The sequence below is a fragment of the Taudactylus pleione genome, unplaced genomic scaffold, assembly GCF_031769625.1.
Source record: "Taudactylus pleione unplaced genomic scaffold, aTauple2 ptg000711l, whole genome shotgun sequence".
Taxonomy (NCBI): Eukaryota; Metazoa; Chordata; class Amphibia; order Anura; family Myobatrachidae; genus Taudactylus; species Taudactylus pleione.
This window is the reverse complement of record NW_028285113.1, coordinates 12,859,312-12,885,401: the sequence shown is the minus strand read 5'-3', so window position 1 is coordinate 12,885,401 and position 26,090 is coordinate 12,859,312. Positions and strand designations below refer to the sequence as shown.

Sequence of the window (26,090 nt, the reverse complement as noted above, 5' to 3'; positions counted from 1 at the left end):
CTTCCTGCAAAAAAAAAGTCTGCATTTATGATAAAAGAAGACAGCGACCTGAGCCATTCAAGAAGTCTAATTCAAACGATTATTTAAACCAGGGGTTAGCAATAATCAGTCCTTCAGCTGCTGTGGGACTACACATCCCAGCATGCCCAGCCACAGTTTTAGCATGTCCTGATAGCAAAACTCTGGTAGGGCTTGCTGGGATGTGAAGTTCTACAGCAACTAAAGGGCCGGCTTATTGCTCACCCGTGATCTAAACCCTTCTGGAAGAACAACCACTGAAAATAAGTGAATTTAGGACTGAAAAATATAAGTCTTCCAAACCTATGATAAGTCCTTACTGAAACTGACCTTCTAGTATTGAGCATGGTCTGTACAGCACTGCCAGAAAACCACTTGCCTTAGGAATCATGGCTGCAACATCCACCTTGTTAAAGACCATCTTAGCCAGTCTGGTACTACCAAAAGCAACTGGTTTCCATCTCCTTTGGTAAACAGGCAGAAAGGAAATCTTTGCATATATGACCTAGTATTCAGTATCCGGAACAATTAAGATGGGATCGGGATAGTGGTGGAGAAGTGTGTTATAGGAGCATCACATTTCTCAGTATCCTCACTAAGCACAGATGATCCTGCAACGTGTGTAAGGTCCTTGACCCTCTGTTCAGTTTGGCCCATACTGGGCATAGCAAATCTGAGTATAGCAACTGAGGGGAAAAAAGAGACGGAAATGCACAGTTTTCCTTCCTTGATAACAACACATTGTCAGGTAACTGCAACTTCTCACTACCCTGTTTATAGACTGCTGAAGAGCTTACACTAAATCATCTGTATCCTGCCCTTTAGTGGAATCCTCATCAACGCACAAGATCAAATCAGCGCTGTAATGTCATTCCTCTGTGATCCGTTACAAATTAAGCCCTGGCTCACTTAACTGACGTGGTTGTATGGGATGAGAATGTAGCCAGCTGTGCTTCAGCTGACAAGGTGCGACCGCACTGTCCCGCTGTGTTTTTGCAGAGGAAATTTGTTCTACACATGTGCAGAACGGATCTCCTCTGACTGCCCGGACTTTCCTGCGGAGCCGGCAATTTCTGACCGGTTTTGCTGGAAAAAATCGTCAGTTAAGTGGTTAAAAGGGCAGGACAACACACTCCTAGGTAATGTACATTAAACACACTATTACACACCTGTAGAAATCCCTGAGCGTGGTGTAATTTAACAAGGTGTAAGGAAAAGTGGAAAGGTTGTAGCCAGGATCTTTCATTCTCAGCCACTCAAAGACCAGGTAATCCAAGTGTGAGGCCATGAAGTCTTTCACAGTTCTATATCCAAGTGTGGTAGACACTTTCTGTAATACCTAAATACAAATAGAGGAACATTCATTAGAACATAAAACTATCAGGAAAGGTATCAGCGTAACAGAGGTCCATTAAAACAATAACTCCTGCTCATATTACCCTTTATGCATCCTCCTCTCGGAATCAAATACCGACGGAGGAGATGCCGGCTGTCAGTACACTGACAGCGACATCCCGATGGTTGGAATCTCGACAGGAGAACGGCGAGTACTGTTCCCTTGTCCTAATTACCCCCTAACCCTCCTTTTTTGTACCCTCATACTAACCCTCCCGGTAAGTGCCTAAACCTAACTCTCCCCCCTTAGTGCCTAACCCTAACCCTCCCCCTTAGTGCCTAACTCTAACCTCTCTCCGGTACCTGAACCTAACCTCCCCTGTCCAGAGCCTAACTTTAACCTCCCCCTTCCGCAGTCTAACCCTAAATCTAACCCCCCCCGGCGGCTATTACTTACCTTGCCCCGGACTCCTTACAAACGGGATGCCGGCTGCCGGGACTCCGACGTCGGCAAACCCAGTCATGTGGGGTTTCCGGCGCCGGTGTTCTCTCAGTGATCGGGATTCCGCCAGTCGGCATCCCGATCATCGGGATATTAACCGCATCCCCTCCTCTCTGCTCATTTCTTTCACACTTATCGTTTTCCTACAGTTCAGGGAGGTGGACGGTTAGGGGTATATTTACTAAATTGCGGGTTTATAGAAATGGAGTTGTTGGCCATAGCAACCAAACATAAATAGCTGGCTGCATGGCATGGAACATTTTAGAAAAAAACAGATGTTCAGGAAACTGTTGATAATATAAATATATATTTGGAGCTTTTACACATTCATGGTTGCAAAATATTAATTGTTTTGTATAATATATATATAAAAAAGTGTTTGTCGGGGTTAAAGCAGCAATATCACAAAAAAAAATCAAATGTGTGTGTGGTTTTTTTTGTTATTTTTTAACATAACATGAATCACTGTGGCAGGGTATAAAATGAATGCTGGTATTTATAAGTTTCCACATTAACAAAGGCACATACATTAGTGAGCAGAGAGGCATTCAAATACCTATCTGAGCTCCATTTGCTTCCTTCTTTTCCAACCTTTGACATAACCTGACATGCTCAGACCCTGTTTCTGTGTAGCAGACCGTCTGTGTCTGGCAATCATTTTTATTTGACCTCCAGAGACAGATGTATGCTCAGGGTTGGACTGGCCCACAAGGGTACAGGGGAAATCCCAGGTGGGCCCCACTGTCTGTGGGTCCACCTCCCCTCCTATAGGGGTCAGGTTTTAGACCTAAAATTATAGGTTACTTTATTAGACAGTAAGTTACCTGGTAGAAAAGGACCACTGATCAGCTTAGGGGCTTGGTTCCCGCCTATAGAAACTACACCAAGATTGCTTAATGGTTAGCGTCTGTGGTGGCTGGCCACACCCCCTCTGGTGGATGACCACACTCCTTTAACATGGGCCCTTATCCCTGATTCCCCCGGTGGGCCCCTCATTGCCCAGTCCGACACTGTGTATGCTTCAAAGGTAGTGCTAACCTTTACTTCAGTCATCACACCATGAAACTGACTTGGTCATATGTAGCCCTGTCCTCACTAATCCAATCACATAGCACAGATCACAGCTTCCCACAATATCAGCACACTCTTCTCCTGAAGTGATATGTTCTGCTGTGAACATTGTCATGATCTGATTAGCTAGAAGTTGGTCTCTCCCTGTTTAATTCTATCCAGAGAAGCAGGTTACGAAGAATGAATACAAATATATGCTGACAGTCATAGACCTCAATAGGACCTATCACGGTAGTACATGCTGACTATTTGTTTAGAATTAAATATAGTAGTATAATGGACTTGCCTTTCTAATGTGCTGAGGATCAAGGCCATTTTCTTTAACAGACTGACAAATGGCAAACAGTGCCTGCTTCTCGCACACAGGGCTGGAGCGCAGAACCACAGACACCAGCATGAGCAATGTAGAGTTCCTATTCAGCTTCTCATCGGAAAGCTGCTCTGGGTCCAAACTGCGACAAGACTGCATAATAGGAAACATATGAAGGTCTCTGATACTTGTTGAAGAGAGGGAGGCAGGAAAGGATTGTAGAAAAAGATGAGAATGTTTGTGAAAAATGGAGGAATAGAATACTAATGGAAAATGGAGGTAGGCAGTACTCTAGGAACATGGAGGCAGGGGGCGCACTGGGAACATGGAGGCAGGGGGCGCACTGGGAACATGGAGGCAGGGGGCCGCACTGGGAACATGGAGGCAGGGGGCGCACTGGGAACATGGAGGCAGGGGGCGCACTGGGAACATGGAGGCAGGGGGCGCACTGGGAACATGGAGGCAGGGGGCGCACTGGGAACATGGAGGCAGGGGGCGCACTGGGAACATGGAGGCAGGGGGCGCACTGGGAACATGGAGGCAGGGGGCGCACTGGGAACATGGAGGCAGGGGGCGCACTGGGAACATGGAGGCAGGGGGCCCTCTGGGAACATGGAGGCAGGGGGCGCACTGGGAACATGGAGGCAGGGAGCCCTCTGGGAACATGGAGGCAGGGAGCCCTCTGGGAACATGGAGGCAGGGAGCCCTCTGGGAACATGGAGGCAGGGAGCCCTCTGGGAACATGGAGGCAGGGAGCCCTCTGGGAACATGGAGGCAGGGAGCCCTCTGGGAACATGGAGGCAGGGAGCCCTCTGGGAACATGGAGGCAGGGAGCCCTCTGGGAACATGGAGGCAGGGAGCCCTCTGGGAACATGGAGGCAGGGAGCCCTCTGGGAACATGGAGGCAGGGAGCACACTGAGAACATGAAGATGTACACAAAATGCTGAATGGTATTACCAAGTAACTCATTCCCTCCTGCACCTTCATGTACACATTTTCAAAAGCCTTTTGCTGCAGCTTCAGCGGAAGAGCCTGTAATTTCACATCCTGGAACAGTCTGTAAGTGATACAAAATACATAGGTATGCACAGAACATCTTGTTAAGCACCTTATAAGGCTCCAACTAAATATGAACCCAGAAGCTCTGTGCTTCAGGTATTGATGGGGCTGGGACTGAAAAGGTATAGCACTGGAGGAGAGGGCTATGAGGGAAAGACCCATATGTTGGCTTGGCCAACTAGGCAGATTTAGACCAAACTAAAAAATGTTTTCTAAGTGGGGACCCAAAAATATATATATAAAAAAAAAAAAGTGCAACCAATCTAATAGGCTATGTACCTCGGTTGCTGATTGATATTCTGTTTGTAAAACAGCTTGATCCGTACAATTTGGTCAAATAGTGAAGTAAACAAACTAATAATAGAACCCACTTTTCCTTTTCAAGTAGAGCTAGCCTATGAACAGTAGCTGGAACTCCTTTACCAACAAAAGACCACAACTTGAGGAACTGGTCATTATAAATGATGTGTTCATTAGCAGTGTAAAGCAATATTTATTTCTAGTTACAATAACTTGCAAATCTATACAACCCCACACACAAAAAAAAAATGCATGAATGTACCTGCATGCAGCCTTAGCAGCAAGCAAGCGAACCTGCTGATCAGTATCGGCGAGGAGCTGTGGGAAAGCATCTCGGACAGGAACATCTGTCTCTCCAACTGTGAGAATCGCCCAATTACACTGTGGGTCGACCTGCAGCAATAAATAAAAACAATGCAACCATTAGAGATTATGTAAAAAACAAACAAACAATAAAACAATAATTCATGAGAGAATGAAAGTTAAAAAAAAAAAAGCCAGAGTAAAGCTTAGTGGGTGTTCAGGCTATAAATTAAACTTAGGAAATAAATATTAGGGTGTTTGTATTCACCATGGTGTAGTTATAGTGTATTTCTCTGTAAGAAACAGTTGTAGTTTAAAAGTGAAATCCGTAGGTTTCCTAGGCCTCGTATAACCTACACGGATTCATTATATTTAATTTCTGGTGCATTCAGCTGTGGTCACGGCCTGTTATTGTTGATATCACTGATTAAATGATCACAGTTATTATAGAGATCACCGAATGATCGCTGTTCTCATACAGATGTGCCCTCATACACTATTGCTGCAGTCGCTCCAGGGCCCGTGTGACTCCGCTTGCACAGAGTGTCTTTTTCGCATGAAAATGCGTTAGTCGCAAACGGATGCGACAAACCGCTTCAGGAGACTGCACAGATTCATTTTGATATTCGACACTGTGTGATATCTGTGTGCGAATGAGTCTGAATCTGTATACGAAGTGCTACGATGCAGTGGCCGCTGCTTTTTTCCATGCCAAGTTCCATTGCGCTTCGTGTACAGACTCACGTGCACACAGATATACAAGAGTCGAATATTAAATTACGCAGTGCCATCTCATGAAGCTGTATGTCGCATCTGTTTATGGGCAAAAGACGCTCGGTGCAAGACAAGTCACATTGGATCTGGCGGCTAACTCGTGCCAGGCCTCTCGCGCTGCATGGTGTATTCGAGCCAGGTGTATAAGGACACATCTGTAGATATCACTGATTTCTATAATACATGCACTGAAGCAGCAATAATAGTAGATGCTGATTTACAGGTGAGTTCTGTCCTTCATTGTAGAAAGCAATGCGCTCTATAAAAACTAACTGGGTCCAGTGGATAGAACCAACACCACTGGGAGAATAGTACTATAAGCTTGCAGAGTGTGTATGGGCAAAAGTGAGAGTCGCATCTGACAGTCGTAAATCCTAAAGCACATCTAACACACATTATTGTACCTCCATTAGTGTTTCCATACACTTCACAAGTGCCACTCGTACCAATGCTGTGTATTTTCCATCCTTTGCTAAAAGCCTGTGGTGTACAAACCGTAGAGATTACATACTAATCAAACATGCCTCGGGATGTTCATCCGTTCTGTAACAGATACACGTACCAGAAAGCCTGAATGACACTGAGGAGCTGCCCGTCTGCATCACTTGTGTCTTCAGTGTCCTCCTGATTCTTCCCCAAGCACAGCACAATGGGAAGAAGGCTGGTGAGGATCACGGCGCACACCTCCTGGTCTCGCCGGTAGGAGGAGCACACTTCTCTAAAAGGGACAGAGGGTGAGACAATAACACATGACAGGTACCAGATAACAGCAGGTCAGTCTGATAATAAGACTTACGCAAGAGGTTTCAGTAAGGTATTAATGTCATCCACTGGCAGAGCAACGTCCGTCACAGGAAGATCCTTTAGCACCTGTAAATACTACAAGGAGAGGTAGAATATAACACATATAGGTATGAGCAACAGCTAACAAAATTACATTCAGGGGTCAATCCTATTAGGTGCAAGTCCGGTCTGGCGAGCCATTCTCACAGAGAACTTGCACCGTGAATTTCATTTGCAATTTAATTCTATACTCGCCCTGCAGGAAAATTTAGAGAAAGTCTTCATTGCAGAACCTCTAGTACACTCCTCCCAATGAATAATCATGCACTTGGAGGGGGTTTAAATAGCATAATTTGGCCAATAAAGGCATGGCAGTTTTTAGGTGATTTCTCTAAAAAGCTGAATAATGAGTTGTAAATGATGTGGGACAGATATGCAGAGGAGTAGATGATGTGGGACAGGTGTGTGGAGGTGTAAATGATGTGGGACAGGTATGTGGAGGTGTAAATGAGGTAGGACAGGTACGTGGAAGTGTAAATGATGTGGGACAGGCATGTGGAGGAGTAAATGATGTGGGACAGGTATGTGGAGGTGTAAATGATGTGGGACAGGTATGTGGAAGTGTAAATGATGTGGGACAGGTATGTGGAAGTGTAAATGATGTGGGACAGGTATGTGGAGGAGTAAATGATGCAGGACAGGTATGTAGAGGAGTAAATGATGTGGGACAGGTATGTGGAGGTGTAAATGATGTGGGACAGGTATGTGGAGGTGTAAATGATGTGGGACAGGTATGTGGAAAAGTAAATGATGCAGGACAGGTATGTAGAGGAGTAAATTATGTGGGACAGGTACGTGGAAGTGTAAATGATGCGGGACAGTTATGTGGAGGTGTAAATTATGCGGGACAGCTATGTGGAGGTGTAAATGATGTGGGACAGATATTTGGAGGTGTAAATGATGTGGGACAGATATGTGGAGGAGTAAATGATGTGGGACAGGTATGTGGAGGAGTAAATGATGTGGGACAGGTACGTTGAAGTGTAAATGATGTGGGACAGGTATGTGGAGGTGCAAATGATGTAGGATAGCTATGTGGAAGTGTAAATGATATGGGACGGTTATGTGGAGGTGTAAATGAGGTGGGACAGGTGTGTGGAGGTGTAAGTGATTTGAGACAGGTATGTGGAGGTGTAAATGATGTGGGACAGGTATGTGGATGTTTAAATGATGAGGGACAGGGATGTGGAGATGTGAATGATGCGGGACAGGTATATAAATGATGTGGGAGAGGTATATGGAGGTGTAAACTATGTAGGACAGGTATGTGGAGGTGTAAATGATGTGGGACAGGAAGGTTAAGGTTATTGTGCTGATGGGAGAGGGTTTTCTGAACTTGTGGATGGGAGCTAAAAAGTGTGTATTCTAACTTTTCTACAGACTTGTATAAAAACGCTGAAAACTAAATTTACAGGCGTTTTTGTATACCCTGAAATATTGGAAAGACTTTAATTTGCTGAAAAACATTTGCCTGCTATCATTTTCCAACCATTAATAAAAAAAAAGTGCATAATCAGCCATCCGACATCTTTTAGGAACCTCCAATACTTTCCTTATGGCCACTAACAGCTTTATATATGGTCCTGCTAACCCAGCTGCCACTTTTTTTTTAGGGTCCAGGATGGTTCCCTCACTTTTAATGCCCTTCTCCCAGGTTGCTTTTTGTAGAAAATACGCACAACCTCGCTGCGAGGACTGCAAATCGGCATCTTTAATTGGATCTCACATTTCTCGCGATGTATGCGAGTTTCATGATGCAAAACTCGGACCTACAGTAATAGGATCCACCCCTAACATTTAGGGTGAAGCTGACATCTGAAATAAATGTTACAAGGAGCATGCCACAATTTGTTTATACACGCCACTGAATTTGTGCTATATTCTATAGATATTTAGAGCTACAAAAACTGATGGAGCAATACGAAATACAATTAACTTGCACACAACTTACAAATAAAACTGCATTTCAATTTGAAATTTGTAGGAAACATTTAAATCTAAGTATTAAGAGTCTTCATTTTCAATACAATTTATACAGAGATGACATACAGGAAGAAGGGGTGGTGAGGGGGACAAAGGTGAGATACAAGGATGAGAGGTACAAAAATGAGACCCAGAAAGTTGGGGGAAAAGAGGACAAAAACGAGACAGGAAGAATTGGGGAAGGGGGGGGGGGCAGAGATGAGAGATGGGAAAGAAAATCCCTGCAACACCGGGCACAATAACTAGCAACACAGCATATGAAGAGTCCAAAAACTAGTTGATAATATTTACATTAGACACTAGCAGTATAATAGAAGTAACTATAGTGCCAGTTGATTTTAGCAGGTGTGGCAGCAGCAAATCATAGTATTCATCTCACCACGCGGAGGTGTAGAGGTTTGCTCATGTCCAGCGACGTATCAATGACATTCAGGAGCTTCCTCCTTATATCAGAAGGTCTGAAATTGACAGTATGGTTGCCATCAGCTGATGCACAGAAGCAGAGGAATTGCAGGGTCTGTAAGAGCACCATTTCTGGCTTGCTCAGATGCTCCTCTGACAAAGGGCTCACTGCACCTACAGAGACACACACGTCAGTTTATCATTTGTCTTTTAACATAATGCCATCTTACACAGCAAGCTCTACATATAATATATCGAATATAATCTACAGTAAACTAAAAATCTGGTTTACATTCAACATGTCGACATACACAATGCTGACAATGACAAGAACACCGAAAGGTGTTTATTGTTTGTTTGTTTTTTTAAATGATTTTAGGGTTAAGGTGCGTACACACTGGGCAATTTTAGGAAAGACAGTACGATTACGACATCGTAATCATACAGTCATTCCTGATCCATTGTAGTGCCTACACTGAACGATCAGTCGTTCAGTTCAGATACACTCCATCATTCCTGAACATGGCCAATCTGTCATTATCGGCAGATGGGCATGCATGTTCAGGCGATGGACAGTGTTGGAAACGACCAGCGGGAGCGCGCATCGCTGGTCGTTTTCGACATTATAGTGCACGATTTGTGCACAATTACTGAGCGATTGTACGATTACGATGTCATAATCGTGCAATCGCTCAATAATATCGCCTAATGTGTACGCACCATTAAAGTCAGGCTGCTTTTATAGAATACTCACCACGGCCCCACAAATCACTGGCTCAGATTGTGAGGTTAAAAGGATACCTTTGTAGCTTTCACACAGGTTTTTGACAGACTGCCAATTTCCACTTGAGCCAGCCCCTGAATCTGTGTAGTTTTGTAATTTAACAGTGTCCCCATCTTTAGGGATTGTGTGACAGTGTGTGGCCCTGACGAGGTTCAAACCTAGGCAAAAACCTAATCCTGGCAAAGTACACCACCATGCTGAATTTGGTAGAGCTAGGTCCAAATCTCTGGCCGTGCATAAAGGACAAACAGACAGACAGACACGCTTTTTCGCTTATTATATAGATGTCGACCGTCCCACATTTTGCACCACATCCAAAAGTCTCGCTGAAAATGTCACGCTGTGTCACAAGACTAAGGGAACATTCTGAGTTACACACACAATGAGGGTTTAGACTGCAATTGTTATTTTATTTATCTTTAACGTACCATACAATACTAACACACAGTAAGTAATATCTGCCCCTTTCTGGTTGGCTTTAGAACAGTCATGCATGATTGCCTACCGGTGACATATTGCAGCTCCCCATAGTCTGCACTTTCTGTAGCTTCAGCAGCAGAGTGATCATCAAAAAGGTCCACAACCTGCTCGTCTACAGCCGATCTTGTGTCTATGTCTGTATCCATGAGGTCTTCTTCCATGGCCTCTACGGTGTGCCCACTGCTTGTTATCTATGAAATCATTTATCCATTGAAAATTACATGGTATAGAATGCAATGTGTATTGCTAACAGAATAAATTATCTGGTACCTTAATAAAAAAATCTATAATTAAATTAGGAGGGGAGGTGTTATTTAGATTGCATTCCTTTCATAATCCTTTTTGTTACAGTTATTGCAGCAATGTTTATAGACTTTTACCGTGTCTCAATCTGATACATGTTTATTTCATCCCTTATGCAGTTCTGTTTATCGCAGATTTACCTTATACAGTCTTTCTTTGTATGATATGACATGCGGTTACTAACTGCTTTTGCAGTTCTCTATGTAACCACCTGCAGCGACACAGACAGTGAGAGGAGCGAGCCTGGTAAGGTTACTTCCCCCAGCAATTGACTGACATGAGGCGGCCACCAGCTGAAGGGAGAGAGCCTATAAGAAATGCACTTGCCTATTTATTCCTTACAAGTCAAATCTTGAGGAGATGTGTTTGTTGTAGTACAACAGCTCCAGGCTGATCAATTGTGGAGAAGGTGCTGCTGTTACTAATATGTTACTGTTTTAGTCCCTCTGTTCTGCTGTAATCATCTTCTCTACTGCAGAATGTTCTGGACTCCTCCATGTTTGCTGTGTTAGCACTGGGTGTTATTGTTATTAAATATTTCCAGGATCAGACCCTTTCTCACCCAGGAGAAAGCCCTAAAACCCTCATCCACTCACTGGTCATCTCCTGATTGGACTACTACACAGGTTTTCAAACTCGGTCCTCAGGACCCCAAACAGTGCATGTTTTCCAGATCTCCTCACAGAATCACAAGTGAAATAATTAACTCCACCTGTGGATCTTTTAAAATGTGTCAGTGAGTAATGAACACACCTGTGCAAGTGCTAGGTGACCTGGAAAACATGAACTGTGTGGGGTCGTGAAGACCGAGTTTGAGAACCACTGGACTACTGTAACCTTCTCCTATCTGGCCTCCCTAAATCCCACCTCTCTCCACTCCAATTGGTGCTCAATGCTGCTGCACGGCTCATCTTCCTCTCTAAATGTTCTACATCTGCCTCCCCTCTCCTACAAGCCCTACACTGGCTCCCCTTCCCCTTCAGAACCCAATTCAAGGTTCTTACACTCACTTAAAAAGCCCTCACCCAATCTTCTCAGTACCCCAAAATGTTGAAAAGACTTTCATTTGCTGAAAAATGCTTGCTATCATTTTTTTTAACCATTAATAATAAGTGCAAAGATCAGCCATTTGACACCTTTTAAGAACATTAAATACTTTTGTTATAGCCATGAACAGCCTTCTATATGGTCCTACTATCTCAGTTGTCACTTTTTTCGGGGTCCAGGGTGATGTCCCTACTCTTTCATGCAGTTCTCCTAGTTTAGGTTGGAAAAGTCGCACAACCTCGCTGCAAATTCCGCAGATTGGCATTTCTAATTGGATCTAGCATTTCTAGGTAGCACATATTCACACGATGTATGAAAGTTTCATGATGCAAACTCGCACTTAATACAGTGTTTCCCCGATAATAAGATACTGTCTTATTTGTTTTTTGGTCCAAAAAACTCCATAGGGCCTATTTTCAGGGTAGGGCTTATTTTAATTAACATTGACAGCAATTTCAATAATTCAATACAATTCTTTACTTAGGTTTATTTTTTTTCCTCTTTTTCTCTCCTCCGCGGCGCTGCTGTAAATGACGCTGCCACGCATGCCAGCTGCCGCGCGCTCACTGTGAGAGAGTGAGACGCTGCAGCTGTGATTGGATGCCACTGTTAAATCTTTAACAGCGGCATCCATTTCATGCGGGGGTCGGAGCTGGGGGTATTTTAGTGTAGCGCAGGCAGGGACCGGACAAAATGGGGATTTTGTTAGGTCTTATTTTCGGGGAAGGGCTTATTTTGGACAGTTTTCCAAAAGTAAGGGTAGGGCTTATTTTTGGGGTAGGTCTTATTATCGGGGAAACACGGTAGGATTGACCCCTTAGTGCTCTTTATTGTCCTTAGGTTTAGTGGACACTTTTTTTCTTGTTAATGTGGTCAAAACTTTACATTTTATTTACAGTAGAACAATTTGATAATTCAGTTGTTGTTGCTGTGTCAAGTAAACAAGATTTTCCTAATTGTATGGGACATTTTCTGGGTGCTTAATAGAAATTCCAATAGTTCTCTTCAGTTCACTCCAGATATATAACAAATAACCTCAGCCAATCTATTTTTTAGCTTTTTGACACTTCTCTTGAGCCTCTTTAACTTGTCAAGATATTCCTGATTACAGATTAATCACTTTACATTCTTTTCTTGTTCCTAAATGGTGGTTTTTAAATTGTCAAGAAATGGGATTTCCAGGCTGAGAGATGAAAAAGCCTAATGATTGAGAGCATTGAGGCACCTTGCTTTCAATCTTCGTTTCTTAAAATCCAACTTGTTAAGAATGCCAGATCAGCAGCTCAATAAATCATGTGAACATGTGAAGACAATGTCCAGGCTCTCTGTACCATTATTATCTGGGTATTACTTGTGTCCTTCTTTTCCAGCTGAGGCAGCATCTCAATCTGCTAATTCATTTCTTCCTATTTTCAAATATAGCTTTCAACCATTTTTTTGGGTATTACATTTCTAATTTCATTATTATTTTCCCGCTGTTCACCTTCCTCTTTCTCCCTCTTATTGTCTTTGCCTTACTCAAGAATCTCGACAAATATCTCCTTGTCCCATTCATTATAACCCCTAGAAGACCCTGTACTGTTGATATTGCTGCTTGTACCTGCAAATGTCAATTAGAATTTTACAGTTGCATCAGCATAACTGATTCCTGTAATTAGGTAACTGACAGCCACAATCTATTGATTAAAAAGGTTCACTTGGGAATAAATGAATTAAAATGATCAAACTTAATCTAAACAGTAATAGATTTGGAAGTAAAATAGTATCATTCTCTATCTAGTTTGATCGCATGTTGCTTTCTCATTTGTATTGCTATTAACTAGTAATAAATAAGATTTAAGCTCTTGTTGACTATAGGTTTATTGTTATGTTAAAAATCTAGTTAAACTCACACTTGTTGTGTTAGTAATGAGATTACCAAATTCAGTATGGTTTTGTAAATGCACAGAGAGATGTCCTTTGAATAGACTAAAACCTCTTTTGTACCAAAGATCTGGGTCTGACCCGGGGGTTGGAATAGGGTTCCAATCCGGATCTTACCCCTTTCATACTGCGGCACTGACCCAGGATTTTCCCAAATCGGCGCCGTTCACACCGGAGCCGGGTCTGCAGTGACCCGGCTCTTCCGGCGTTGCAGTGGACACTTCGAGATGATGTAATCTCCAAGCGCCACTGAAGCCGGCCAATCGGCTGGCATGTGGAACGATCCAGGTCATAGTGACCCGGATTGCGCCATTTACACTACAGGGTAACGACCCGTGGCCAACCCTGCAAAGTACCAGAGTTGGATGCCCGTGTCGCTGGACCCGGGTGGATCCGTTTACACAGGCAAAAATCCCGGGTTGATGTGCATCAACCCGGGATTTTTAGGTCGGTGTAAAAGAGGTATTAGTAAAGTAAGTAATGTATCAGGTTTTGGTATGTCTATCAGGCAATTATTTGATTGAATTATACTTTTAAAAAAGTGCCATAGTCAAAATCTGTTCCAGTGACTCGTTGAAACACATACCATCTATCTGAATCTCCATTACTGAGAACTGCAAAAGGTGTTAATAACGCTATATCATATGAAACACATACCATCTATCTGAATATCCATTACTGAGAACTGAGAAAGGTATTAATAACGCTATATCATATGAAACACATACCATCTATCTGAATCTCCATTACTGAGAACTGCAAAAGAGGTTAATAACTGCATATCATATGAAACACAGAGAAAGACTATGGGCCACCCACAAAGAAGCCGCATCTACAGCTGCATGGCATGCTTAAATATAGCTGCGGACTTCTGCCCCCATTCAGAGTTGGCAGCACCTATGCCACAAATATGCCATAGAAACACAAGTTAAATTCACATGCAAAGTACATCATAGCAATGACATTATCTAAGAGTCTGTAGTAATAGATTTAGTTTTCACATTGTCTTCATATTTACTAAAGCAATTAATAAAGTGTGTACAAGAAAATAAAGTTCTCCTTGGGTGCCATGATTCTGAAGCCAGAATTACAATTCATACGATGAACTTGTATTATTAAATAACCTTCCCTGTTACCATTGATGAACTTTACCTGCTTTACTACCATTTCTTCTTTAAACAAGTTACATGTGTGTCATCATTGTGGCTCATGTCGCACCAAATAAACCCGCTCGGTGCACCAGGGTCCGTACGACTCAGACAATAAAACTACTGTACACTGACCACTGGGGCTCGCAGCACTTGTACATCTGTTTGAGACTGAGTCTGAAATCTGTGTAAAAAAGGTTCCGATTCGAGCGGCAGCGGTTATTCTGATACATTGTGTTATGCGTCATCTGCGATTTAGCATTTGTGTTATACTAATTCCTGTGCGAGAAGTCGCAGCCTGGTGTCTCTGGTACACTGTGAGCGGCTTTGTCTGCAGCTGCGAAGCGACTAGGACGCAAAATGTAAAAAATTATTCTCTATGCTACCCGTATTGGAGCAACTCAGTCGTGCCGGGCGTCTCCTGCCATGTGGTGCAAAGACACTAGTTATAATAGGACACATCGGTCGATGTATAAAGTTGATTTCATGCAATGGAGCATTAAACATAAAGATGCAGGATCAGTGCTGCGGATGGGCACTGCTGCTTCCACTAACTTTTAGGGGCCCATTTTTTAACGAGTTTTATTATACACAAGAAGTTTTAAAACTCATTGCGTATGATAATGGTGCTCCAGCCAATCAGCTCCTAACTGTCATTTTTCAAAACAGATGACAGTTAGGAGCTGATTGGCTGGAGCACCATTATCATAGCCGTGTTTTAAAACTCGTTGATAAATGAGCCCCTTAGTCTGAGACTTTCTGCTGACTACCACTACCTACCCAGCATAATCTCAAGTGGACAGGCTACTTCATCCCACAAGGTCAGCACATTAGGGAATAATATACAGTACTTTACACTGCTGTGGAAAACTTATGATGTGAATGGGATTATAACTACCAGCCAGTAAAGTCTACAATTGCAGAACAGATGTAAATCAGGATATACAAGTCAAGACCAAGAACATCAGCCACTCTAAACATGTTATGTGATGTTTTTCATGATTATTTCCAGTTACAGAACTAGGTGCCAGAGGTGAGGGAGGCAAAGGTAAACCCACCATCCCAAGGCCCCCGCTCTGTGCTTCCGATTGGGCCTAAATTGGGTGCATGGTCAGAGCAGAGCACTTGTCTCATGAGGGTGGACATCCATCACCCGCCACTCACACAAATTTTACTATGGGACATGGCAATGGCATTTAGATGATCAAACTACAAAAATACTATAATCTACATTTCATAACATTAACTTACCAAATGTCTACAAATGTCATACAAATCAGTTAAGATCCTCTGTGTTATAAGCCGAAGGAACAAATCTGTGAAGAATCGAGCTGGGCCAGTCTACAAAGAGAGAAGAAATCACGGCAGTCATTCACTTACAACACACATTTGTGCACATTTGGATGCACTGTGCTTGTGCCTCAACTTATCTTGTGCCGCAGGTGCAATCTTATTTAACTAATTATAAAGGGCCACTAAACATGACTGAAAAAAGTGGACATTTACCAATCAAGCGAATGACAATCAAAGTGGAAGTGCAACCACACAGAAATATTGTTTAAATCTTTCAGTTTGTGCTGGAGTCAGGGAAAGTAGCGAATGGTTCATTCTAATGGCAGATTATACCTAGGGGCAGCAGAGCTACAGCCCACCCCAGTATAACCCAACACCCGCAGAGACTGCCTAGCAGTGGCAATGACTTCCCATTGGAAACGCTTCCTGCTAACCACAGAGAACAGGCAGTCCCCAGAGGTAGGTGTTTTCTCCCCCAGGGACAGCCATCCCAGACTGTGATAGCAGAGAGCCGGGATCCCTCACTTTAAAAATGTAGGGTCCTAATCCACTGTTTCTGGGTTCCATCACATATTATGGGGGGTGAGGACAGAGCAGTTGTGACAGAGCTGGAGGGCAAGGAGGGGGCGAGGGGCAGGCAGTGCTGGGGGTAGAGAGGGGGCAGGGCTAGATAGCAGCTGGGGCAGTACGGGGGCCAAGAAAGAGGTTAGGGACATGTAATACTGGGGGCAGTGCTGGGGGTAGGTAGGGGGTTAGGGTAGATAAAACTTGGGTCAGTGGTTACCTCTTTTGCTTCTGCTAAGAGCCCTTGGCCGGGTAGCCCTGGGGACTACTGTTGTCCGCCTGCAGCTCCCTTCTGCCCCATGGGCTGTCCACTTCCCGCCTCCTGCGTACAGAGAGCTCAGTTGGCTGAAGGAGTGCCGGCTGCTAGAGGTTCCCAGCACCAACGACAACGCTGCTGCAGAAAAATCGCCCACGGACTTCTGTGCAGGTGATACCGCTGTTCTTCATCAGGGATCTGCTCCATCTGCCTCTACTGCTGCCTGCCCAGCCTGCAGGAACCATGCTCCTCTCTGCTGATGCTGCCCAACTTGCTGCTAGCTATCCCACTTCTCTATTTACTCCCCCATTGCGGATTGCAGTCTCTGGATTCTGGAGAGTGGGCTTATGGGGAAAGAAGTGTCAGGACTGAAACAGCGAGGGCGATTGGCTAGGAAGATCCCACTACGTGGTGAATGGTTGGGAGGACACCGCTGCACGGCGATTGACTGAGGGGACAGTGAGACGTGGTGATTGGCCGGGGGAGCCGATGCACAGCGATTGGCTGGAGGAGCCGATGCACAGCTATTGGCTGGAGGAGCCGATGCACAGCGACTGGCTGGGGGGGCGGCACCTCGTGAATGGCTGGGGGGATGGCACCATGCAGCGATTGGCTGGGGGGACGGCGCCGCGTGGTGATTGGCTGGGGGAAGCCGCTGCACAGTGATTGGCTGGGAGGACGGCGCCGTGTAGTGATTGGCTGGGAGGACGCGCCGTGTGGTGAATGGCTGGGGTCAGGCCGGTGCACGCTGATTGGCTACTGAGGTACACACAGCGCCAGCGTGTCCTGCGGGACCCGATCAGTTTTAAAAACTGGGTCCCAAGTTTCCTGTAGCACGTAAAAACGATCTATAACGCGTATTTTGCGATCACTGTGGGAAGCCACTCCCCTGCTATTACAGCAGCCCTTACCAGTTTCTAGGGGCTGCAGGCGATGCAGTCCCTAGGAACCGGCCAGTTTACTAATTTGTGGACATGAGCGGGATAGCGATCCTGTGCATGTGCACAATTACAGGCCCAGCGATCAGACAGGTAAGGAGCTGCTGCTGGTCCAGTCTACTGTGCTATCAATTAAAGGCGAATTCCACCAAAAGATCAAAACAAAATGCTAAATATTATGTACAGTACTTGCAATGTGGCGAACTACACAATCCAGCATGTCCTACGCTATCTCTAACGGTCAAGGGAGACTGCTCGTTTTTGGTGGCAGTGTGCTGTTGCAGAACAATACATTGCCTATATGAGCAAATAAGGAGAGTATTTCCGGACCGTGGCAGACAGCGTTATGCTATTGTACCCATATTTGTGATACCCTACAGATTTAAATGTGACAAATTACCTTTGTGCAGTTACACACACAGCTCAGACACTGGGAAATGAATGTTCCCAATGAGACAATGTTAGTCTCTTCACTTAGTTTTCCTTTTAAGAATGAAGTGCTCTCACTGGCACACTGCATCAACATCTGTAAAACAAAAACATAGGAAGAATGGCATAACTCCTCCTGCAAACTGGTTTCTATGCAAATGCACAAAGTATATTGTGACAAAATATTTAAAAAACAACAATTAGCTCATTAAAAATATATATACGAGCGCTAACAAAGTTAAGAGAAAGTACCGAAACATATAAAAACACAAATAATGTTTATAGCCCTTTTAGGCATGGGTGGGAGCTAGTGGGGCATAGAGGTTAAGTCCATTATAGCAATACACATTGCGGTCCGTGAGGTGTGGGCTGGATGCTAATGCTAGCCCTATTAAACCCTACCTCTAGGGACTGTAGTCCTCCGTGGATTACTGTGAGCCCTCAGCCGGCGATCGAATGCCGCGTCACCCACCGATGACGTCACATTTGCTCTGTCTCCCCAACGCGTTTCACGCCACTGCAGGCGCTTTTTCAAGGATGAAGCAGATCTTAAAAGATTGTCCTTTTATAGGGAAACTTTATTAAAATCTTTTAAAAACAGGAAGTGCCATCACAAAAAGAGTGGTATGCACATAGTAAAAATGATAAAAACAGGATTTTGGTACTTACCGTTAAATCCATTTCTCCGATTCCACAGGGGACACTGGAGCTTCATGACAGTGGGGTATAGATGGTGGGTTGAGTTGAGCCTGGCACTTTAAAAATCCAAGTGTGACTGGCTCCTCCCCCTCTATGCCCCATCAGCCCCAGTTTTAAGAACTGAGCCCGAGAGGAGACGGAGAACAGACAGAACGACAGAGAAGGAGAACAGAAAAAGAAACTCAGTGCAACATACTGACGTACTGCAGAAACCCAACAGGCTGCAGGAATAAACAGTCACACAACCAGAACGGACCAAAACTGCAATAGAACTGAAGCAGATCAATAACTGTAAGCAGGCAAGAAGCACTGGGCGGGCGTCCAGTGTCCCCTGTGGAATCGGAGAAATGGATTTAATGGTAAGTACCAAAATCCTTTTTTCTCCTTCATCCACTAGGGGACACTGGAGGTTCATGACAGTAGGGACGTCCCAAAGCCACCCTCCTGGGGGGAGGAGTGCTGAACGCCCTGCAAGAAACTGCGACCAAAACTCGAAGCAGAAGCCACAAAAGTGTCAAATCTGTAGAAACGTACAAAAGTATGCACTGAAGACCATTTAGCTGCTCTACAAAGCTGTGAAGCCGAGGCACCTCTACGTGCCGCCCAAGAAGTACCCACAGAGCACGTACAATGCGCAGAGATGGATACCGGCGGAGGTCGAGCAGAAGCAACATATGCCTGACGAATAGTCAGACGAATCCACCTGGCCAAAGTCTGCTTAGACGCAGGCCTGCCACGCCGATTAGCATCATAAAGGACAAACAGAGCCTCTGATTTACATAGTCCTTCAGTACGGGCCACATAAATGCGAAGTGCCCGAACAACATCCAAGGAGTGAGAATCCCCGGAAGAGTCCGACAAGGCTAGTACCACAATCGACTGGTTCAGATGAAACGCCGAGACCACCTTGGGCAAAAAGGAAGGGCGGGTACGAAGTTCCGCCCTATCATCGTGAAAAATTAAGTAAGGGGAACGGCAGGACAAAGCTCCAAGTTCCGACACTCGTCTAGCCGAAGCCAGGGCCAATAAAAGGATCATCTTCCAAGTTAAATACTTCAATTCCACGTCCTACAAAGGCTCAAACGTGGATGACTGAAGGAAGGATAAAACGAGGTTCAGGTCCCAAGGAGCCGTGGGAGGCACAAAGGGGAGGCTGAACTCTAAGTACCCCTTGAAAAAAGGTCTGAACCTCCGGAATCAGAGCTAGATGACGCTGAAAAAAAAAATAGAAAGAGCAGAAATCTGCACTTTAAGCGATCCCAGGCATAGGCCCGCATCAAGTCCTTTTTGAAGAAGAAGAAGACACGGTAAATGAAAAGATGAAGTGGAAGATCCACGACCTTCACACCATTTCATTTTTGAGGTTTCTGGCCTTCTTATAGATCACTCTTGGTTTTTCAGGCAGTATTTTCTTGGCTTCTTCATCTAACATGAGTATGTGCCAATAATTTGACAATATCTTCTCAATTTCTCGATAATTTACATTATATTGTGTAATGAAGGTTGGGTATCTTTCCATCTCTTGGTTTTCTTTACTTTTATATACTAAAAGCTCTTTTCTGTTTAATTGAGATACTTTGTTCAGTTGTTGCTGTAAAGTTGTCTCCTTATATCCTTTATCTAAGAATTTTTGTTTAATTTGTTCTTTAAATGTTGAAGCTTCTGAACAGTTCCTTCGAACTCTACAGAAATGTCCATATGGGATATTTTGTAACCAAATACGGTGATGGTTGCTGTGAAAGGCCAGAGTGTTGTTTCCATTACATTCCTTTGTGTGTGTTCTAGTGTTGATTTTGTTATCTTTCACAAAAATTTCCAAATCAAGGAAAATCAGCATCTCTTTGCTGTTGGTTGTTGTGAATTGTAAATTCAAATTATTAGAGTTCATGTGTGTAAATAATTTTTCCAGGTCTTTTTTTGAACCTTTCCACACAAAGAATAGGTCATCGATATATCTCGACCAGTGAAGAATTTCTTTTTTAAACGGGTTGTTATTCAATAAATTTTGATCCTCCCACCACGCCACAAACAGGTTGGCGTAACTGGGTGCAAAGGATGTTCCCATTGCGGTACCTCGTAACTGCAAAAAGAAATCTCCATCGAACCAAAAGTAATTGTGGCGCAAAATAAAATCAATATTGTCCATTATGAAGTTGATTTGGATATTTGATATTTTCGATTGAGTGGATAATGTCGTGTAGCTTGACAACCTGCTTCATGGTTTACTACCGTATATAAGGACGTAATGTCACTTGTGCATAGGATGTAAGACTCTTTCCATTCAATCATCTCGATTTTTTGGAGAATACCCATAGTATCTTTTAGAAAGCTTTTTTGTTGTACTACCAGAGGTTGTAGGAAAAAGTTCAGATATCTAGAAAGGTTTCAGATAACGATCCTATTCCGAAGATTATTGGTCTTTCCGGTGGTTTATTTCTATTTTTATGCACAATGGGTAAATGATACATGGTAGGGATTCTTGGAAGTTCTTCATGAATATAGTCGAATTCTTTCTGTGTAATTATTCCCAAAAGGAGGCCTTTTTCTAGTTGTTGAGTAAGTTTTCTTTGAAATTCCTGAGTCGGGTCTTTCACGAGTTTCTTATACGTTTCGCCATCTGAAATAATCTTTTAAGATCTGCTTCATCCTAGAAAAAGTGCCCACAGTGGCGTGAAACGCGTTGGGGAGACAGAGCAAAGTGGAAGCAGTACTTTACACGAAGACATCAGTGTTTGCCATACACAACCTGGGCGTCTGACGTCATCGGTGGGTGACACGGTAATTTGATCGCCCGCTGACGGCTCACAGTAATCCACGGAGGACTGCAGTCCCTAGAGGTAGGGTTTATTAGGGCTAGCATTAGCATCCAGCCCACACCTCACAGACCGCAATGTGTATTGCTATAATTGACTTAGCATCTATGCCCCACTAGCTCCCACCTGTACCTAAAAGGGCTATAATCATTATTTGTGTTTTTATGTTTCTATACTTTCTCTTAACTTTGTTAGTGCTCGTATATATATATTTTTACTGTACTTACCTTTTACTGAGCTGCTTTGTTCTATTTTTATACACATAGCGCAGAATACTGAACCCATTTTATAACAATTAGCTCATGCCTTTTCACTGTACATAGCTTACAGGAAAGGGTGAAACGCAGGTACGTGACAGCAGCACTCACCTTTGCCTTTTGGAAGAGAGTAGCTTTGAAGGCGTCCTCTACAGTGATGACCTCGGTATGGCAGTAACAGGCCAATACTCCAGTCAACAGACTCGCACACCGGACCAGGCTATGAGCAGGTGTGGTCTTCATGAAAGAATAAAGAAAAATATAACATCTATACAGTAAATAAGACTGACATTCCTTTCAAATAATTACAATTGTAATTCAAAAGATGTGCTTTATTTGCATAAAAATATTAAAATGCAAATTATTAAAACCATTTTAAGAGAAGCTCAAGTATAAATGATTAAAGAGATCAACAATCTCTCTATATGTAAAATAAAGTCCCCAGTTTAGGGGTCTGCTTGTTTGATCAGGCTAATCTCTTGAATCACTGGCTTTTCACTATTCTATACTGCATTGGTCGAGGAAGGTTTAGGCATATGAACCATTCATCTGTGACAGAATGGAGTTGAGTAGTGACGATTTTAGTGAGCAAAGTCACAGAGAAAATCTTGCACCAAATCTGCTGTATAGGATTTGGCCAGGGTGCTAAAACAGCAAGAGACTGTGAAAGCCAATCTGAGCTAGCAATGTGCCCTATTGCTTAGCAACAGCCTGGAGAGGGAAGGGAGTCAGGGATTGAGCGGGGTCATGTCTGAGGCAGACAGAGAGTGAGAGACAGCCTCCAACAAACCTATGAAGATGCCCTAATGCAGACACAGTAGCCAGGAAGGAGCCAGGGGAGGCATAGCCATCAGGAATTAAGAAAAAAAAAAAAAACATCCATAGGAACACCATCGAATGGTTTCCATTTGATGATGGCAAACATTGGACACTCACCATCAAATGATAAAAACACTACCATTGGAACAAAAACATAGATGGTTAGTATCCATCCGAATCCAATGTCCATCCCTACGCTGAACCTGCAGGCAGACTCCGGCCACCACTCCTCCAGCATCAAGTGCTCCCTCTCCAGTGTGATGTTCCTGCTCAGCCACACACCCGTGGTGAAAAGGAGGCACCGCCTATGGAAGTTGGAGGCACATCTTGCGAAATATAGGGTACATTGTGCAAAGAGGACATTGCTCATCACCAGTGTGCCCCAGTCCTGGGGTGATGCAGCTAATAATGCTTATGGCAGCTACAATACAAATCTCTCATTCATGATCCTCCTGCCTTTCCCAGCACATCCCAGTGGCCAAGCCCCAGCCAGCTGCAGGGTAGCCTTGGGGGTTGTAGTGACACTGGTGAGATGCAGGGGGCAGGAGTGAGAAGCAGGGGGCTGTGGTGAGATACAGGGAACTGTGGTGGCATGGCATAGGTTGTTATGAGATGCAGGGGGCTTTGGCGAGATTAAATTGCTTCTGTGCCAAGCAGGGGCGGGTTGCTAGTAGCACTATAAAAATTACAAATACAGTACAGTCAGGATTTATTACTAGATGAATCACACAGTGGCTTAAATTGGATGTATGAAAATAGCCCAGTTTATTATCACATGTGCCTTAATTGGCTGTAGTTTCCTATTGTAAATGTGCTTGAGTTGGAAGTAGTTATCTATGACACAGGTTCGTTGTAGTTAATTATCCATATAGGCGCTTTAGTTGGTTATAGGTCAACAGCCCAGCTCCCTATCATGTGCACTTTAGGTGGGAATAAGGTTCTTTCATAAAGAGGCATCAGTTGGCTGCAGTAATCTACAACACATCTTGCATGTAGTTACCTACAACACAGTACTTTAGTGGTCTTTATCCCTGTCACACAGGTCGTTTAGTTAGCTCTGTGTCAACATGCCAGTTTCCTACAGCTGCCGTAGTTGGTTGTTATGTCAACTCATGCAGAAATCTCTCAATAGTGTTCATTAAATGGAATCGAAAATTGGTTTTGTGCAACTGTGGACGTTCATTTTGTGGGACAAAGCAATAACCCTGGTTTCATACTGGCAAGTAACAGTTCTGAATAAAAAAAATATAACACATGTTAAAATGACCATGACCAAGGAAGTTAGATAGAGTCATCAATACCTCAGAAGAGTAGCTGTTATGTAGCTGTTCAGAAAAAGTGAGTAGGTGAAACTCCAGCCTCTCTCTGATAGACTGATGCACGGTCAGACATGGGGAGCTGGACTCTCTGCCAGGTGCTGAGGCAGCCACACTGGTCGGCACAGTAATATCATTGAATGACGAGAGAAGGTAGAGCTCCTCAGTATCTGAGAAACTGCATTCATCATTCCCCTTTTTATGGTGTGAGCTGGAAATAGGATAAAAAAAGAGAGATCACTCTATGGTGAAACATATCAAACGTACACATTATTCATAGACTGTATTTACTATACACTGTGCTTTTACATCTTATCCTGCCGTGCTTATCCGTACAGTGTGAGATCCTGATGTCCCCTGCCGGCACCAAAATCAGCCTTGTAGCGCTGATTTCTGTGTGGCGTCTGTCCTGCCCTCTCCGGCTGTCAGTGATGATGTCATCAACAGGCAACCGTGTCCGGCCAATCACAAGCTTTTTTATGAAGCCCAGGAGTAAATTCACAGGTAGCACCATTCAGACATAAGCAGGGTAATTTCCCGGGACTTCAGTCCTGGGAAATTCCCTGGTCGATTGGAGGGTCAGCTACCCGGGAACGTGTTCCTGGGTAGGTACCTTTCAGACATACGCGACATCTCAGGAAATTGGCCGAGGCAGGCCAAATTCCCGGGAATCTCAGTATGTCTGAAAGGGGTATTACTGAGTCCTTGTTTAAATTGTTTAGATTCAACCTTGGGATGTCAAACATTGTTTATTGCCTTTTACTATTCTTAATTGGTTAGCAAACAATTATCATTGTGTGTGTCTCTGCTAAATCCACTAGCACTTATCCTAATTTCAACATTGTAGCTATTACCATTGTCTTTGTATGATAGAATAACAGACAATCCTTGTCCCTTAACTGGGTACACACTGATAGATAGATATATCGCCCATTCCATAGAAACTCGTTTAGTTGCCAAGCCCGACACATCGGGCACCTTCGAGAACCAGAGGCTAAACATGTACACTATCAGAAGGTTCCTGATTCCAAACAAACAGAGACTCTATCCACTAATTAACCACCATGTTCTTCGAGGCCCTGATGCCTGGACCTATAGGAGACTGACATGTGTACTTGAAACATGTTTGAAATTATGTAATTTATGACTCTATCCCTGTATATTTATGTACTACTCAGACCCGTTGGATGGCACAGTATCCTAGACACACTCCTGTGCTAGACAAGCCGCACATGCTAGTCTTGGTGATATATTGTTTTTCCTTATTTGTCTGAATTTGATTATTCTTGTAAAATATGTTTGCTCTGAGTGTGCAATCCCCTCGCATCTTAATAAATATCTTTTGTGCTTTGTAACCACAGCGATGGATCGGACAATCCCTTATATGCCTTTAGTACAGGTGCCAATTTGACGATATAATCGCTTCACCCGTCAGTGGTTTTAATGTTATGGCTGATGGGTGTAAACAAATAAAAGGAACTTATGAGCATAACTTGATAGGTAACCTAATTTATCTATTTACCTGGCCCTATTTATTATTTTGTGTGTCAACACCAAAATTAATTTTGTTAACTCTCTTTCTTTGAAGTCCATAGGGTCCATAGGGGAGACAATGGGGTGTAGAAGGGACCTGGAGGACAGGACACCAACAGCAAAGCTTTTCAATCCCAGGATGCTCCAGTCCTTCCCCCCCTATACCCCGTCCACAGCCTGAGGGCAGCTCAGTTTTGTTAACATGCCCAAGGCAGAAGCAGTATAGGAGAGAAGGAAGACTGGTACACTGAAGAATCACACTCTCACACAGAGAAGGTGATCAAGAGAAGAAACCCTTAGAAGCCAGGTGTGTCAGGACTGGTGCCCTGTGGACCCTATGGACTTAACAAGGGTAAGTTTTACCATAATTCTGCTTTTCTTCTTCAAGGTCCATAAGGCTCCACAGGGGAGACAATGGGGATGTCCCAAAGCAGTTGTTCATGGGCGGGAACGCTCCTGAGCTGACAGGAGAACCCTGTGTCTGAAGGAAGCATCCTGAGAGACAAATGCATAGAACCTAAGAAAGGTGTGGACAGAAGAACAGGTGGACGACTTGCATAGTTGTTCAGCAGAGGCACCCGCTGGGT

The 26,090-nt window shown here is 43.8% G+C and overlaps 1 protein-coding gene across 3 annotated transcripts in view; it reads right to left on the bottom strand.

Annotated features, from left to right (window-relative positions):
- Positions 1-26,090, bottom strand: part of ATM (ATM serine/threonine kinase) — a 245,664-nt gene that overhangs the window by 141,165 nt on the left and 78,409 nt on the right. For 2 of the 3 annotated variants that reach the window (XM_088456725.1, XM_088456726.1), the window contains exons 13-25: positions 23,956-24,181; positions 21,947-22,072; positions 18,038-18,163; positions 15,838-15,927; positions 10,191-10,356; positions 8,879-9,075; positions 6,470-6,552; positions 6,236-6,391; positions 6,078-6,153; positions 4,859-4,989; positions 4,195-4,294; positions 3,213-3,389; positions 1,188-1,357 (exon numbers count right to left, since the gene is read on the bottom strand). In XM_088456725.1, the coding sequence (XP_088312851.1) occupies positions 1,188-1,357; positions 3,213-3,389; positions 4,195-4,294; positions 4,859-4,989; positions 6,078-6,153; positions 6,236-6,391; positions 6,470-6,552; positions 8,879-9,075; positions 10,191-10,356; positions 15,838-15,927; positions 18,038-18,163; positions 21,947-22,072; positions 23,956-24,181 (1,824 nt within the window). The remainder of the gene's footprint in view (positions 1-1,187; positions 1,358-3,212; positions 3,390-4,194; positions 4,295-4,858; positions 4,990-6,077; positions 6,154-6,235; positions 6,392-6,469; positions 6,553-8,878; positions 9,076-10,190; positions 10,357-15,837; positions 15,928-18,037; positions 18,164-21,946; positions 22,073-23,955; positions 24,182-26,090) is intronic. The other variant, XM_088456727.1, reaches the window with a different exon arrangement.